This window comes from Ceratotherium simum, chromosome 2 (genome assembly GCF_057802395.1).
Source record: "Ceratotherium simum simum isolate JZ-2026a chromosome 2, ASM5780239v1, whole genome shotgun sequence".
Lineage (NCBI taxonomy): Eukaryota > Metazoa > Chordata > Mammalia > Perissodactyla > Rhinocerotidae > Ceratotherium > Ceratotherium simum.
In genome coordinates, this window is record NC_141901.1 from 41,210,566 (window position 1) to 41,226,851 (window position 16,286).

The 16,286-nt window shown below is 37.0% G+C and overlaps 1 protein-coding gene across 4 annotated transcripts in view; it reads left to right on the forward strand.

Moving 5' to 3' along the window:
- The window catches only part of ASH1L (ASH1 like histone lysine methyltransferase), a 228,872-nt gene that overhangs the window by 73,536 nt on the left and 139,050 nt on the right, over positions 1-16,286 (forward strand). For all 4 annotated transcript variants that reach the window (XM_087441962.1, XM_087441966.1, XM_087441959.1 and 1 more), the window contains one exon: positions 14,036-14,137. In XM_087441962.1, coding sequence (XP_087298088.1) covers positions 14,036-14,137 — 102 coding nt within the window. The remainder of the gene's footprint in view (positions 1-14,035; positions 14,138-16,286) is intronic.

Sequence of the window (16,286 nt, forward strand, 5' to 3'; positions counted from 1 at the left end):
AGCTATGTTGGTGGAGAAGCTGAGCATTCTTTAGTTTTTAACAATGTAATAAAGAGAAAAAGAAATCCTAAACTTTAATTAGATTCATTCAACAAATTTTTGACAAATATTTAATCAGCAACAGTTATTGACTGACTACTATCTACCAAGCATTCTACTTTGTGGGCCCTTGTGTTAAAGGGAATAAGGCACACAGGTTCATTGTTCTCATGGGACTTATAGTGAAGGAAATGGGTAATAAACAAAAAAATTACACATTAAATGTCATTAAAATTGTGATTATAAAAAAAGAGAAAGTACACGGTTCTATGACAGCATGAAATGGAGGCCTAACTCAGCAAGGCTTCCTTGAAAAAGTGACCGTAAGCTGTTACCTGAAGGATGAGCACCAGTTAGCTGGATAAACAGAATTCCACTTATTCATTTATTCATTCATTTATTTGTTAAATTCTAAAACATCTAGCACTATTCTAGTCACTGGTCTATGGTAGAGAGTCAAGACATGATATCCAACCTCAGTAAAATTCAGCTTAGTGAAGGAAGACAAACAATAGAGTGGTAAATACGTAAATAATGGCATAATAAGAAAAATGCTGTCAAGTTAATGTAACAGTGTTAGGGTGAATAATTTAGGGGAGAGATTACCTATTTAGATAGAGTTATTAGTTAGGGCCTGAAGAGAAAAAGTTGAAACTTGAAGTATGAGAAGCCACAGGCTTCTCAAGCTGAGGATTGAGCAAAGAGCATGATTGAATATCTCGAACTGGGAAGGAGCTTAGATATTAGAAAAACTGAATAAAAAAAAAAGGTTCATTGTGGTAGGAGAGGGAATACGGAAGAGAGAATGGTGAGAGAGTTGTGACAAAAGAAAGAAGCCAGACCATATGTTAAAAATACTGGATTTTATACTAAGCGCAAAAGACAGAGGAGTGTTGATTTTAGATTTGCATTTTTAAAAGGTCATTCTGGCTCATGTGTGAACGTTGAATTGTAGAGGACAAGAACAGTTATAGGGAAACCAGTTAGTAGGCAATTGCAGTAGTCTACATGATATGATGGTACTTAGATGAGGTTGGTAGCAGACTTTTGTGTGAACATTTCAGAGATTGGTGGTGCCATGCCCTGATACAGAGAAGACTGGAAGAGGAGCAGATTTAGGGAGAGCACGTTTGGTTTTTTTTTTGGCTGAGGAATATTTGCCCTAACGTCTGTTGCCAATCTTCCTCTTTTTTTTTTGCTTGAGGAAGATCACCCCTGAGCTAACATCTGTGCCAGTCTTTCTCTATTTTGTATGTGGGTCACCGCCACAGCATGGCTGTTGAGTGGTGTAGGTCTGTGGCTGGAATCTGAACCCACAAACCTGGGCTGCCTAAGTGGAGCACGCCAAACTTAACCACTACACCACAGGGCTGGCCCCAGAAATTTGCTTTTTAATGTACATAAACTTTGAGATGCTTTTAGAACATTCAAGTTGAGGTGTTGAGCAGGCAGTTAGATAGCTAGTTCTGGAGCTCAGTGGAGATGTTTGGGCTGGAGATATGGGCATTTCACTATGAGATTTTGAAAAACTTTATAATGCCATTCACTAAAAATAAAATTTTCTGGGAAAGATAGAGTTGGGAGCAGACTCTCAAAACCTATGCAACTTTGTAGCCAGAGCATCAAGAAAAATAATAATTCTAGAAAATAGCAGCAGCAGCTAAAAAGACATGTTAAATTGTTCAATAAAGAAATACTACAATAAATATAGGATTTAACTTTTTAGGAAAAGATGAAGGTAGCTTGATAGAATGGGATATAGAGAAGAATGAAAGCTGTTCAGTTATAGACATAAAAGTATATCATTGGCAGATAAATGAAGTGATGCCAGATATAGCTGGTTCTGGCTTACTGTCCTTGTTTGTTTGTTTTACGTGAAGGTTAGGGAAACCACACAATAAGCACTTGTAGGAAAGTCTGTGACCGCTTGGAGCCAAGAGGAAGAATATGGAATGAATGGGCATTCTGAACAGAACTGCATTGCTCCATGGTTTACTGCATTTAGTTTGTGTTAGTGTATGTACTCTTTGTTCAGCTGCTGGCTTGGTGCTTCAGAACATTAATGTGCTTTCAAAAAATCGTGTGTGAACTCGTACAACTTCCGTATTATCCTGGTATTTTTTTATTTATCAGTTGTATGTAAGCTGTTTCACTCTACAGAAACACTGTAATGAAACAGACCATACCTTTATAAATAGTCTATCGGTCTGTCTATCCATCTATCTATCATCGTGCGAGTGATGATATTTCCCTAAGGAGAGAATATAGAGTGAGAAGAGTCTTGGACAGCTCTGAGGAATTGCAGTGTTTAAAGTAGTGATTAAAAACCCATCAGCCGGGCCAGCCCCGTGGCTTGGTGGTTAAGTGAGCGCGCTCCACTGCTGGCGACCCGGGTTCGGAGCCCGGGCTCGCACCGTCGCGCTGCTTCTCCGGCCATGCTGAGGCCGCGTCCCACATACAGCAACTAGAAGGATGTGCAGCTATGACACACAACTATCTACTGGGGCTTTGGGGGGAAAATAAATAAATAAAATCTTTAAAAAAAAAAAACCCATCAGCCTTTGGTTTGTATGTGATCCTTTGTGATGATCTCTACAGTTTGCTAAAATTTAAAAATCTGGAGATCTCACATAAAAGTTCAGAGTTCTGCCTCTCTTTTAAAAAAAAATCAGAACATCTGGCAACAATTAATCACATTTCCTGGATAACATCGATGGCTGAGTCTCAGTAGTGGAAGGCACCCCCTTTAATTGGGGCATGCATTCTTCAGTTTGTCTCAATCCTTACAGTTTCCTGTTGTGTGTTATATCTGGCCCAATTCAGCTATTTAAGCAATGTATCTGACTCCAAGGAACATTTGAATTTGAAGCCCCTAATTTAAGAGTTTTGAGAAGAAGCTTATAACAGGTGTGGAAATCGAGGTGAAGGTGAGGTGAGATGACAGGTTAGATTGTTGAATGTATCATCTACATGGACATTAAAGTCACCCAAGAGGCCACTTATACGAGTTGGGGTGGAAATGATGAATGTGAACTTGGTTTCAGGGTCCTCAGGGAATGAGATAGCAAGGAAGTCTAACATATGCAAAAATATCTGCTTTAAGAATAAAACTTCTGGGCCGGCCCCGTGGCTTAGCGGTTAAGTGCACGCGCTCCGCTGCTGGCGGCCCGGGTTCAGATCCCGGGCGCGCACCGCTTCTCTGGCCATGCTGAGGCCGTGTCCCACATACAGCAACTAGAAGGATGTGCAGCTATGACATACAACTATCTACTGGGGCTTTGGGGAAAAATAAATAAATAAATAAAATTATGAAGAAAAAAAAGAATAAAACCTTTTTTTTCCTTTAAAAAATAATATAAAAAAATATTAAAACATCTCTGAAGTCACTATTCTGACGCCAGTTCTCTGTCCCACCTGGGTATCTTAGAATTCACTTCAGTTCTGATATTAGCTACATAGAGTTAGGGAAGACTCCACAAGTTAAGAGCAAAGTACTTGAAAGATTACTCCCATGTAGGCTGCCAACTGTGGGTTTCAGTGTCCCCAATCCACCCACAATTCTGCCCAGCCTGCTACAAATTTGGGGCTTCTTGCAACCCCTCAGTTTTGATAATTTGATCGAGCAACTCACAGAATTTACTGAAACCACTATACTTACGACTACAATTTTATTATAAAGGATACAGATTAGGAATTGAAGAAATGTGTAGGGCAGTGTGTGGGGTGGGGAAGGGGACAGAGCTTCCATGCTCTCTCTTGGAATCTGGGTGTGCCTCCCACCTAGCCTGTCATCGTGTTCGCCAACTAAGAAGCTCCACCAGGTCTTAATGTCCAGAGTTTTGATTGGGGCTTCATTACATAGGCATGATTGATTAAATCATTGGCCATGTGATTGAGCTCAGTCTCTAGCCCCCCTCCACCAGTGTAGATTGGGCTGGCTCAAAGTTTCAATCTTCTGTTGAACTCACTGCCCAATACACATATAAGCCAATACTATGGCACTGGCTTTTGAGAAAAGAAAGAGGTTTATTGTAAGGTTGACTAGCAAGGAGACAGGAGGCAAGTTTCTCAAATCTGTCTCTCCTGTCCAAGGTTTGGGGCAAAATTAAAGGAGTTAGGGGCTACTAAGCTGCAGCTGGGCCCGTGTATGCTGATTGATTAGTCTCAAATCAATCCATATGTGGTTATCAAGCTATTTGGGCTGCTGGAAGCCATATTTTCTTTATTGAAGGATTTCTTGCTTCGTAAAGGGCTCTGCTGGCAACATTTCTGAAGATTCTTGGTTCCGGCGTCATCCTGGGGCTACGGGTTCCCACCTGACGCATGCACAGTGCCCTGACACATGCACAGTGCTATCTCTGTTATTGAGGAAGGTTTGATTAATCAATTATCTGTTTTAAGGAAGCAAAACTAGTTTAAGCTGGTCAATGTTTTATGTGCTGTTTCACTTCTAAATCATGTGGTTGGTCTTTCTAGTGACCAGCTCCCATCCTGAAGCTATCTCAGGGTCCACCTTAAGTCACCTCTTTGGCGTAACAAAGACACTCCTATCGCTTAGGAAATTCTAAGGGTTTTTGAAGTTCTGTGCCAGGAATCAGAGACAAAGAACAGATATGTTCTTTATTATATGGCAAGTCTAAATTCTTCTGTTAATTGGTATCTTGGAATCTCTCCATCTTATTCACAATTACTCTTTTGATAAGTGGATAGAAATGTGACTTGTTTTTCTAATAGGAACTTTTTTCAGGTAGACGTGAAAACTGGTTTACATATCCTCTTAAGCCAGTTGAGAAAAAGATTTTTAGTTAAGGAAAATAATAAGAAAAAAGTACTAAATAAAGTATGAGATCTTCTAATTTGATCAATTTGGAAGTCAGAACTTGTTTTGTTTAGGCAAAGCTTTATATATTTGATTTTTTTATCTTAACTATTATGATGATAGCTGTCCCTTAAGCAACTGTTTTGTGTCCGTTGTTTTCCAGGTACAAGGAATACAAATATAAATAAGATATAATTTCTGCCCTCAAGGAATTTACAGTTCAGCAGAGAACATAGACATGTATACAGATAATTATTGATAGCTCCTAAAATTGAGATATTCACGTGTTTTGGGGAGCAGTGAAGAGAGGGACGGACTCAAAAGGAGTTAGGAAGACGTGCAAAGAATAAAGGGCGAAGACTGTTTCTTACAGAGAAACGAGATTTTCAGGGTCTTAGAGACGTGATACTGTGCTTAGGTAACTGTAAGTCGTCTGATATGAGACCCAGGAGATGAGGGTGGAAAGATAGGCAGGGTTCAGATTATAAAACCTCTTGTTTATATAAGATATCAAGGATTTTGGAGTTTACTGTATAGGCAGTGGGAAGTTAAGGATTTTAAAGCAGAAGAATGATTTGCTGCTGAGATTATATTGACAGCACTGTGATAGATGGAGTAGAGAAAGAAGATCAGGTGGACCAGTTTAGAAATCGTCCCAGCAAAATATTTTGGAGGCCTGAACTAACGTAGTGATAAAGAAGACATATGCAGAAGAAGTAGATAAAAAAGAGGTGAGGAAAGGGGGGGAGATTTTAGAATGTCTCCAAGATACCTCCCCTAGGCAGTTGGTTGAATGGTGATGTGATTAAGTGAAAGGAGGCATGCGAAGGGATAAGGTTGGAGATGGAAAATGGATTTGGGTTTTATGCTATTTAGTGGGATATATGGATCTGCAGCTCAAAAGAGAAATCAAACTTGAAGATAAAAGTTTTAGATAAGCGATTGTTGAAGCCATGAGAAGGAATGATAATATATAGAGTGAACACACTGGGTTTCCTAAGGGAGTTTTTAGTTAAGAGTGTCAGGTGCTACAGAGATCAGTTAGATAAGGACTGTAAGTAGACAGTTTGCTTGGCAGATTATCTTTTGTAATCTAAGAGCAGTTAGCATAGTGGCAACAGCCATAGATTTCTGGGTGTCAAGGAATAAATGGGAAATGAGAAAATGCAGACAATTAAAATTCTTACAGCTTTAAATTTTGTAGCAATTCTGACTGGTTTATTATTTACTCTTTCCTTATAATTACATATTCTGTCAAGGAAATAATTGCGTCTTCTCAATCTGTGTTTTACTGTCACATAGTTTTTCTTCTTAAAGTATAAAAAGAGCATACTAAACTTCATGTTATTTTAAATTGACCTTCTCAGTCTTCAGTTGATTTTTTTCCCATGAAGATAGATTCGTTATACATTAATTGTATCCTGTTAAAATGTCCAAAAAACTACTTACTATACCGTGTGTTATAAAATTGTCAGTGACCTACATTATTATCCTGAAATAGCTCCCAGTGGCCAAAGCTGGAATAGTTTAAACAACAAAATAAATAATGACATTATTGGATTATAACCTAAAGAGTAAGGTAAATATCCATGAGTCCATGCTGATATAGATAAATGATTGATTAAATAAATAAATGGAGGAAAGGGACAAATTTTACTTACAGAAGAATGTCAATATATATTGACTATCCTCTTCAAGTAAGTAGAGCTTAGTTCTCCTCCTCTTCAATATGGGCTGGACTTAGTGACCTAATTCCAAAGAGCAGAGTGTGGAAGGGGAAAAATAGTAACTTTACAGTGAAGAATCCTAGTAGACAGCAGCACCTTAACCCACATACGAGGTTAACTTCACCAGTGATACATCATGATGGTAACATATACTCTCTGATATAATGTCATTAGAAGGGAACTTCATTCCTGTGATATTCTTCCCCTGAACTCATAACCCCAGTCTAATCATAAGAAAACATTAAAAAAAAAGGACATTGTACAAAATACCTGACCAGAATTCCTCAGAAGTATCAAGAATCTGAAAAAAAACAAGGAAAGATTGAGAAACTGTCACAGATCAGAGGGGATTAAGGAGATATGACGACTAAATACAGTATGATATCCTAGATTGGACCCTGGAACAGGAAAAAGACATAAGTGGAAAAATTATACCAATGTTAATTGCATGGTTTTGACAAAGTACCAGTTATGTAAGACGTTAACATTAGGGGAAGTTGGGTAAAAGATATATGAGAATTCTCACTCTGTACTGTCTTTGCAACTTTTCCGTAAATTTAAGATTATTTCAAAATAACCAGTTTAGTTTTTTTAGAAAGCAGAGTACTAGGGGCCGGCTCAGTGGTGTAGTGGTTAAGTTCGCGTGCTCTGCTTTGGCAGCCCAGAGTTCACAGGTTCGGATCCCAGGCGCAGACCTATGCACTGCTTATCAAGCCATGCTGTGGCAGGCATCCCACATATAAAGTAGAGGAAGATGGGCATGGATGTTAGCCCAAGGCCAATCTTCCTCAGCAAAAAGAGGATTGGCAACAGATATTAGCTCAGGGCTAATCTTCCTCACAAAATAAAAGAAGCAGAACACTAAATGTCAAGTGAAACCTATCTCAAACTGATAACTGATTAAGGAAAAAATAAAAAAGATTCTTTCCTATTTGTACTGAGTAGATTTATTGTCTGTCTTGGAATAAAACAGGCATATCTGATAAATTACGTTGCTGTAAATTTGAGGAAAATTAAATGAAATCAGAGCAGGGGCACAGGCAGGAATGATAGTCCTTCATAGGTAGTCTGGACCAAGGCATTTAACCTTTCTCTCCTTGTTTCATAGATGGAGAATCAAACTGACTTAATCTCTTGAGCAGTTTTGAACTAGAGATTAAATCTCATAAAGCTTTAAAGAGAACAGGTCTAATCATTTTATAATGATGTGATGTAGTGGGTAGCTTATTTTTTTTTTTTAACTTATATACTACTCTTCTATACTAACTGTTATATACTAACAGTCTGCAATCAGTTTGATACAAATGAAATTGTAGTGAAATTATGTACTTCAGTGAGGCCAGGTTTTCTGGTTTCACCCAATCCTGATAAATAATTTTATTTAATTAAGTATGTATGTTAGGTAGACGTGAAATAGGCCTAGTGAGAGTTTCTGACCTGGAGTATCAGTTTTCCATCCCTGTTTTTCAGCATTTTCAACTCATGGCTGGCTGCACATGCCAGAACCTGCAACCTGAAAAATGGGAAGCAGCAGCATGGAGTATTTTGCATTTACAGCTTACAGATTATAGAATAAGCAGACAATGGGACGTTATTGTAGGTATTGGTAACTATTTTGTCTCCCAAGAGTAAATTAGGGCTAAATCTTCTTTTTATTTGGAAAAAGTATATTTACTGTAAAAGCGTAATAGTCGAAGCAAAGTATATTGAGTTTTGTTCTCTTTTTTAACTGAAGAATGTAAGCATTGATCAGAATTTTCTGATTTCTGACAATTTCTCTAGCGTGGTGTATATACAGATACACCCATAAGTGAAGTGTGAACATGTGGAGATGAAATCAGAAAATTGATTTTGGTGATTAGTGCAGTTCTGGGAATTTCCAGAGGAATTCCATTTCAGTGAATGATCTGATTTGGGTATTATAAGAAATAGCCTAATTAGAGGGAGAAAAACACAGACTTTTTACCTTAAAAATCTCTGGCACAGGCTCTGAATCATTCTCTCTTGTAGTGCGTTTAATTGGTGAGTCAGATGAAATGTCTTGCTTTCAGTAAATGTATTTCCCACAATTGGAAACAGCTGTTTTTATTGTGGAACCAGCTTTTATCTCAGCATTCAACTCATTCAGAAGAAGCTTCCATGGCTCCTATCAGCTGTGAACCATAGCAGAGGATTCAGAACTTGAATTTGGGAAGAAAAAAACTTGATCAGAGGTTTCTAAATAATTTGGTATTTTATGTTCATAATCTTTTACTATGGTATCCATTTTTATTATAACCTGTTTTGATTGAGTCACTCTTGAACAAATATTGTCAATAGCCTTATAAATGATAAAAGAAAAGGAATTTCTTTCTTAAAAGTTCATAACACGCTTTAGTTTTGATGGGAAGGAGTGATTTAAATGTTAGAAACTAGTTGTAAGCTTGTTATTTCAAAATAAATTTATATCATCTATGAGCTGACTATTGCATAGTATCCTTCCAAATGTAGCACACTTAATCTCTTTTTCCATTGCTTGCTCAAAGCTATTTCTAGCATTAGAAACATCAAACAGTCTGCTCATTCAGACCATTCCCTGGTTGCTTGGGTCTTTAGTGTTGAACTCCCAACAGGGTGTGACCAAAATTCATACTAAGTTATGAAAGTTTTAATAGTGTATTTAGAGTAAAGAAATACACATTTTATCCAACCAGCTGTTGGTTTCGTTCACTGTGTTCTTTAGCTAATTTACATTTGGAAATTCCTCTTTTTTTAGCCTAGGATACTCAGGGTTTCAATGAAGTAGTTAGGTTGAATCTTTATTCTAGTGTTTTCTTTGTGATGCTTTCTCCCCTCCCACTATTATCAGCAAGAATTTTATCTATTTATACTGATATCTTTGCCTGTTTGACTCTGCCCTCACACCCAGGTATCTGTAACTGTAGTATTCCTTTCTTGTCTTAGCTTTGTTTCAGTTCCTCCTGTGTAGACATCAATCAAGATCTCTTGTGACAAATCAACTTCAGAACAGCTTCTTAGTTTCTACCCATTTTTGTGTATAATGTAAAGATTTCCAGATTCTTATCCCTTTAAAATCCAGTCCTGTTCTTTTTTGTTTTCTCAACTTTGTGGCATTCTTCTCCATGATTTCATCTTATGGTTTTGCTATAAAAGTACCATCTTTTCCACTTTTTGTCTAATTTGACACAGATGTTTCCCCAAAACCTGTCTTTATCTTTAAAAGCTCATTGAATAATGGCCAAATAAAATCCAGAGATTGTACAATCAAAACTACTTCCAAAGCTCCCTCACATTTCCAAGTTTGTTTGTAATTCTTACTTCCTTCTTTATTATCCCAATTTATGATATTCTCTTTTTCCAATTTTCCCCCCTTAGTTGTAGTCTGCCTTCTTTTTTACATGAAGGCCTCTATTTTCCCAACCAAGGAAAAAGAATTTACTTGTAGTAATCAACTTACGTGTATCCTAAAGTTCGATTTTATTTAGGTATTTCTTTTGTGGTTTATCTATAATTTCTACTTTCTTCATTTATGTGTGCAGAATTTCTAAACATTTCTGAAGCTGTCATCTGAGTGATGAGACACACGGTAGTGTTTCTAGTTTTGTGAATTGAGGATTTCCCATTTATAGTCTCTCTTTGCTTCTGAAGAACTTAATTGTTCAGCTTTATACTATATTGAAATGAGAAATGATGGGAACTCTCCAATATGTAAAATTATATGTGTTCTCCGTGTGTATTCTTTGAGGAAGTATCAGGTTTTCTTGAACCGGAGTACATACAAACCTCTTGTCCTGTGAGTAGTGGGGAGTCTTCACATATCCCTCTAGGCGTATTTTAAATGACCACTGATGAGACATGAACAAACATTCATCACATGATGGAGACAGCAACAAAGCAGTAACTCTCCTAAGGAATCAGGCATAATTTAGAAGAACCAAAAAGCCAAGCAGGGGAAGCAGAAAACTACTTTTTTCCCTGGTACAGAACTGAACAGAAAGCCAGACACTTTCTAGTTCTGGCTCATCATTGAGGCACATCTGGGTTTATTGATGTAATCCAGAGCATAATCCCAACCCTGGAGAAGCTATGGTGAAGAGTCAGTGAATTAGAAGATTCACTTTGGAGGAGCCTTTTCCAACCTTGCAGTTACCTACCAGCCTTGGAGTTACCTATCTTACTGGTACTTCTTAATTGGAGGTACTTATTTTGCTAGTACTTCTTTATGTTTAAGATAAATGCTTGATATTCTAGATTAGTTCCAGTTCCTAATTGGGCATAAGTCCCTGCCCTTCTTTAATTTTTATTTTAATATTGAATCGTTGCCTATACATGTCAGTTATATTGTTAAGTATTTAGGGTCTAAAAATTCTATGATATCCCTAAGGAGCCAATTTATGTATAACAGTATAACATTTATAAAAACATTTTGAATTTTTTACATTATTTCATTTTGGAACTAAGAACAACCATGTGAGTTAGAGTGCTTTATTAAACCAACATTCAAGTATGTTTACTTGCCTAGATCTTACAGTTTAATTCATAGCAGAGCTAGGAATCAAGCTCAGGATGCCCTACTCCGTAGTCCATGCACTTAACACTATACTACACTCAACTCTGCATTACATTCTGTTTTAGGTTTTGAAACATGCATATATTTGTCTCTTTTGAAATGGACATGCTAGTTCTCTCTGGGCATTATCTTGCTCTTCCCCAGCCACCCAACTATATGATGGCAGATAAAACAATATATTCCTGGCACTATTGGAGATAATGTTTGCAGATCTTGTATTATTTCTGCTGTTAGGCCAATTTTAACATGCCTTTGAAGATCTTTAACACATATAAGTTTATATCATCATTTTCCAGTCTTAAACTTGGTTGCTTTACATCATTAGGTAATGTTTTTTTAAGGTATCCTGATCCTCTTAATGCTCCTATAAGCAAGGAAATGTTTTTAAATGAAGTACGGGTCTAGATCTGACGCTTACCAAGCTCTAGAGATCTGTATCTCAGGGATACAACCTTATTCCTCTTAAATATGGAATATTGTTAAGAACAACTCTGTTAACAGCAGAGAACAGGGAATTCAAACAGACTTTTAAAAATGAAAAATGAGAACCTTCCTGAATGAAGTTTTATTCCAATCTCCTATTAAATCCTAAGAATAGGCTGCTGGCCTCCATTACTTTCAGGAAATGAAAAATGGCTCAGAAGCTAAGTGAGCTAAGCCATGTCTCTCTCAATTGTTTCAGTTTCTCAGGAATTGCTGTACAATGCTGCCAATAACGATCTCCGGGGATCTGACCCCCATTCCACCTCCCACTGCCTCCTCTGCAGCTCCAGATGCCACCAAAAGAAGGAGCTTTGAAGAAAATGCCTGTACCCTCTTTTACCCTGAGGTGGGTGAGGCCAGGCAGGGTGATTCTCAGGATGTCCTGATGATCAAAGGTATAGTTGAAGCCTTCATCAAGACTTTCTTGAAGATGACCAAGAAATTTGGGAAACGTTACCAAATAGCGTAGAAACTGAAGATGGAGCTCAAGAATGGATGGCACAAATGCCACCTGAAATGTAATAGATGATGACATACAAGACCCTAAAAAGCTCCTTGAGGGCAGAGACTATTATACCATTTCTGTATCTCTCCCCCCACCTCCACAATGTCTAGCATAGTACCAAGCATATAAACTATACTCAATAAATGTTAGTTTATGACTGAGAGAAGACTTTATAAAAAAGTGCTCTCCAACCCTTCTTTCCCTAGTACTTAATCTAAGATTGTTTGCCCATTCATCAGGAGAATAGTGATAAAGAGAGTTCAATGATGTCTCAAGCTTCTTGGCCACTGTTGTCTTCTGTCTTGGCTGTGTGTCTGAGTAGGAAATATTTATCTGTCCAATATATGAATTTTTTCAATACTAATACTTATGTCTTTGCAGATACCTGGGCTTTTACTTCTTAGATATTTTATTGTGGTATTTAGCTCTTTAATGGAAATCTTATCTTATCTGAACCATGCTCTTGGGGGATTTATGGTACTGTTGGTTTTTAAAATCCCTTTGTATCTGTTGTTAAGATTCAACAAACAGTCTCGCTTCTTGATTAGATCTTACGTTACTCATCACTGTGTTTCCAAAATAGGATATGCTATCATGACATCAATTTCCCAAAAATCTAACTTATTACTCTTGAATGGCAACACATAGTCTTATATTTCACCTGAACAATGCTAAAAGAGCCTGCTAAAAGAGTATTTACAGTGATGTGATTTAAGATACTCTGTAATTAAAACAAAGCTCGTGGTTTACTATTTCTCTTAGAGAAAGGAAAATATTAGAAGCTTAGCTCCATTCACTTCTTCTTGTCCCCAAGTTGTCTTTCAGTGAATTAGTCACTGCTTCATTAAGGAGTTAACTCTCATTTAGAGGAAGATCTTAAAAATCTCATCTTCAAGTATTTGATTTCTTGTCCTTTTGTGCCTCCAGTTATATGTAAGGCTTTTTATTTGTAATTTTTTTCAAATTGAAAGTGAATATTTCAAAGCGCTACTAGTTTTTTGACAAACGTGAGATGGGCATTCATTATGTATTCTCAGCAGCTGGCTTTTTAAGTTATAAGGAATCCAGTGTCAGAACCAAGTATGTTTTATTCAGGAAAATAATCTTTTCTGAATGAGATACTTTTCTCTTGAGTAAAAGGTATGTTAAATTATGCTGCATTGATTGGGCGTTTTGGTGAAAGTATGGGACTTTTTCAAAGGAAATTGAGTTTCTTTGTCTTCATGAGCTTTTGTGTATATAACCAAGGAACCTTAAGTGTACAGCTTTAAAGGAGATTTATTCTAGTCCATGGATAAATTAATCACCAGTTCTTCTAGAATATGCTATAGAGGAAAAATGTAGACTATGAAAATGGTGTTTGTGGATTAGATAGAATGTGTGGATTTAAGGTCCAATTCTTGAATTTTCATCTCTGATTCTATTAAATGAAATGCTTAGGTTGGACCTGCTTTTCTCACATCAATCATTTCTAATAAATTGTATTGTAAGTTTTGTTTGTCATTTTATATGGTGAATTTGAATCAATAATCAGGATCAGATTTGGTTAGAATATTGCTAGTGATTTTTATCAATAAATATCTTAATATGTTTCATAGTGGTAATACATAAAAACTAAATCATATTTTGTGTTCATTCTTCCAGTAAAACTAGTTTTCCCTCTGTTAATGTAACAGGAGAAATTATGTAAATGAGACCTGTGAAATTCTATCAGCAGCATCTAGTGTGGTTTGTCCTCTGTTTATTGTCCTCTTATTGTTTGCTTAAAAATCATATTATTACAGGGAATGGCAGTGGCAACAACTAAAATATTATGGTTCTAACACAGATGGTTTAACATTATTTTTAGACTTGAATTTTCCTACGATTTCTATCTTTTCCTGTCTCTCCAGGTTCCCAGCCAACCTTAGATAAGTCTTCCCAACGACCATCGGAGAGCACAAACTGTAGCCCTACCCGGAAGAGGTCTTTATCTGAGAGTACATCTTCAACAGGTAAGTGCTGTTTGTTTTACCAGACTTTGAAGATAATTTCCCGTCTGTTACTTGTGAACATATTTACAGTATAAAACTGTAGACTTAAAATAGACTTAGAATATAAATTACAATTTATATTGATTTACAATATAATATTGTAGAAAAAACAAAAGTGGTCCTGGGATGTGAGAATTAGTAAGAATGTATATTGAAACAATGTAATGGTCTTCCCCTTTTAGCCCTCTTTATGTCCAGTTAGGTGTACTCCATGAGGTATGGTGATTTTCATACAGTTCAGAGGGAATAATTCAAAATGAATGGGTACAAGAGTAGGCAGACACAAAAACAAATTTTGAAAAGTTGAGTTGAGGTAAAGGGGTATGTAGTGTAACAGGGGAGTGTGGATTGGAGCTATTTAGTAAAAACTTAGGTATATATAAAATTGTTGAGTAGAGTATTAGTTTTCAAAGTAGCTCTCACAAATCTGAGATATGCAAAACAATTTATAAGGAGGTAAGAAGAATCTATTAATATTTATTTCTAACCTCAAGTTTTAAAATTTGTAATGTTTATATATTTTAAATATATATAATCTCTTAATACAGTATAACATATTTGTATAATTTATACATAGATTTAGTTTATGCTCTCAATTTTCTTTTTACTGATAGTATATGTTTACAAAAAAAAAAACACAAAGGGTGATATATATCTGTCTTATACCTTTACTGAGAATTGGAGAGTTAGAAATCATATATGTAAAAGGGAGAATAGTGAGTTCAATACACTAAATAAAAGGGGCCAGCCTGGCGGCATAGTGGTTAAGTTCATGCACTCCACTTCAGTGGTTTGTTCAAGGGTTTGCATCCTGGGAGTGGATCTGCACACTGCTTATCAAGCCATGCTGTGGCAGGTGTCCCACATATAAAGTGGAGGAGGATGGGCACGGATGTTAGCCCAGGGCCAGTCTTCCTCAGCAAGAAGAGCAGGCTTGGCAACAGATGTTAGCTCGGGGCTAATCTTCTTCACCAAAAAGAAAAAAAAAGCAACTAAATAAAAGAGGCTGTGTGGTTAGAGTAAAGACAGTGACTGAATATGAGGCTGGAAAAGTAGGTAGGGACCAGTCATGTAGAGCCTTATTATTAACACTTAGAAGCCATTGAAAATTTTAAGCAAAGAAGTGACATATCATTTCTTAGCTTTCTATCCGTGTGTTTTTGCTTAGGAGATCACTTGTGACTTATGGTCACAAAATTTAATTTCTTCATCGGTACGAGGCCTCACTGTCAAATTGTGTCAATACGGTATTTGTTGAATTTATTTGATGATTATCTTTAACATATTTGAAGCTTTTTATTAGTACCATTGTGCCAAAGGTACAGTGGAATTCAAACAGCAGTGATAGTTTTGTCACTCATAGTGCTTTGTTTTTATACTACTTCAACGAGACTTTTAAATTCTTTAACAATGAGTGAGTAATTTTGATGGTATTGACCTAGACCAGGGTTCAGCAAACTGCAGCCTGTGGAACCAGCTGTGGTTTAAGGCCTCTTTTTGTACAGCCCTCAAGCTAAGAATTGTTTTTATGTTTCTTTTTTCTTTTCTTTTCTTCTTCTTCTTTTTTTTTTTTTGGTGAGGAAGATTAGCCCTGAGCTAACATCTGTGCCAGCCTTCCTCTATTTTGTATGTGGGTCACCGCCACAGTGTGCCTTGACAAGTGGTGTAGGTCCATGCTTGGGATCCAAACTCAGGCTGCAGAAGTGGAGCGCAGTGGACTTAACCACTACACCACAGGGCCAGCCCCTGTTTTTACATCTTTAAAGATTGTTTACAAAATAAAAGGGAGGGGCCGGCCTGGTGGTGTAATGGTTAAGTGCAGTGCACTCCACTTCGGTGACTTGGGTTTGTGGGTTTGGATCCCAGACGTGGACCTACACCACTCATCAAGCCATGCTATAGTGGCAGCGTACATATAAAATAGAGGAAGACTGGCACAGGTGTTAGCTCAAGGCCAATCTTCCTCAAGCAAAAAGGGGAAGATTGGCAGTGGTAGTTGGCTTAGGGCCCATCTTCCTCACCAAAACAAAAAAAAAAGGGGGAAAGAGGAAAAGGATATGTGAGACATTGTATGTGGCTTCCTTCGAAATCCTAAAATACTTACTGTCTA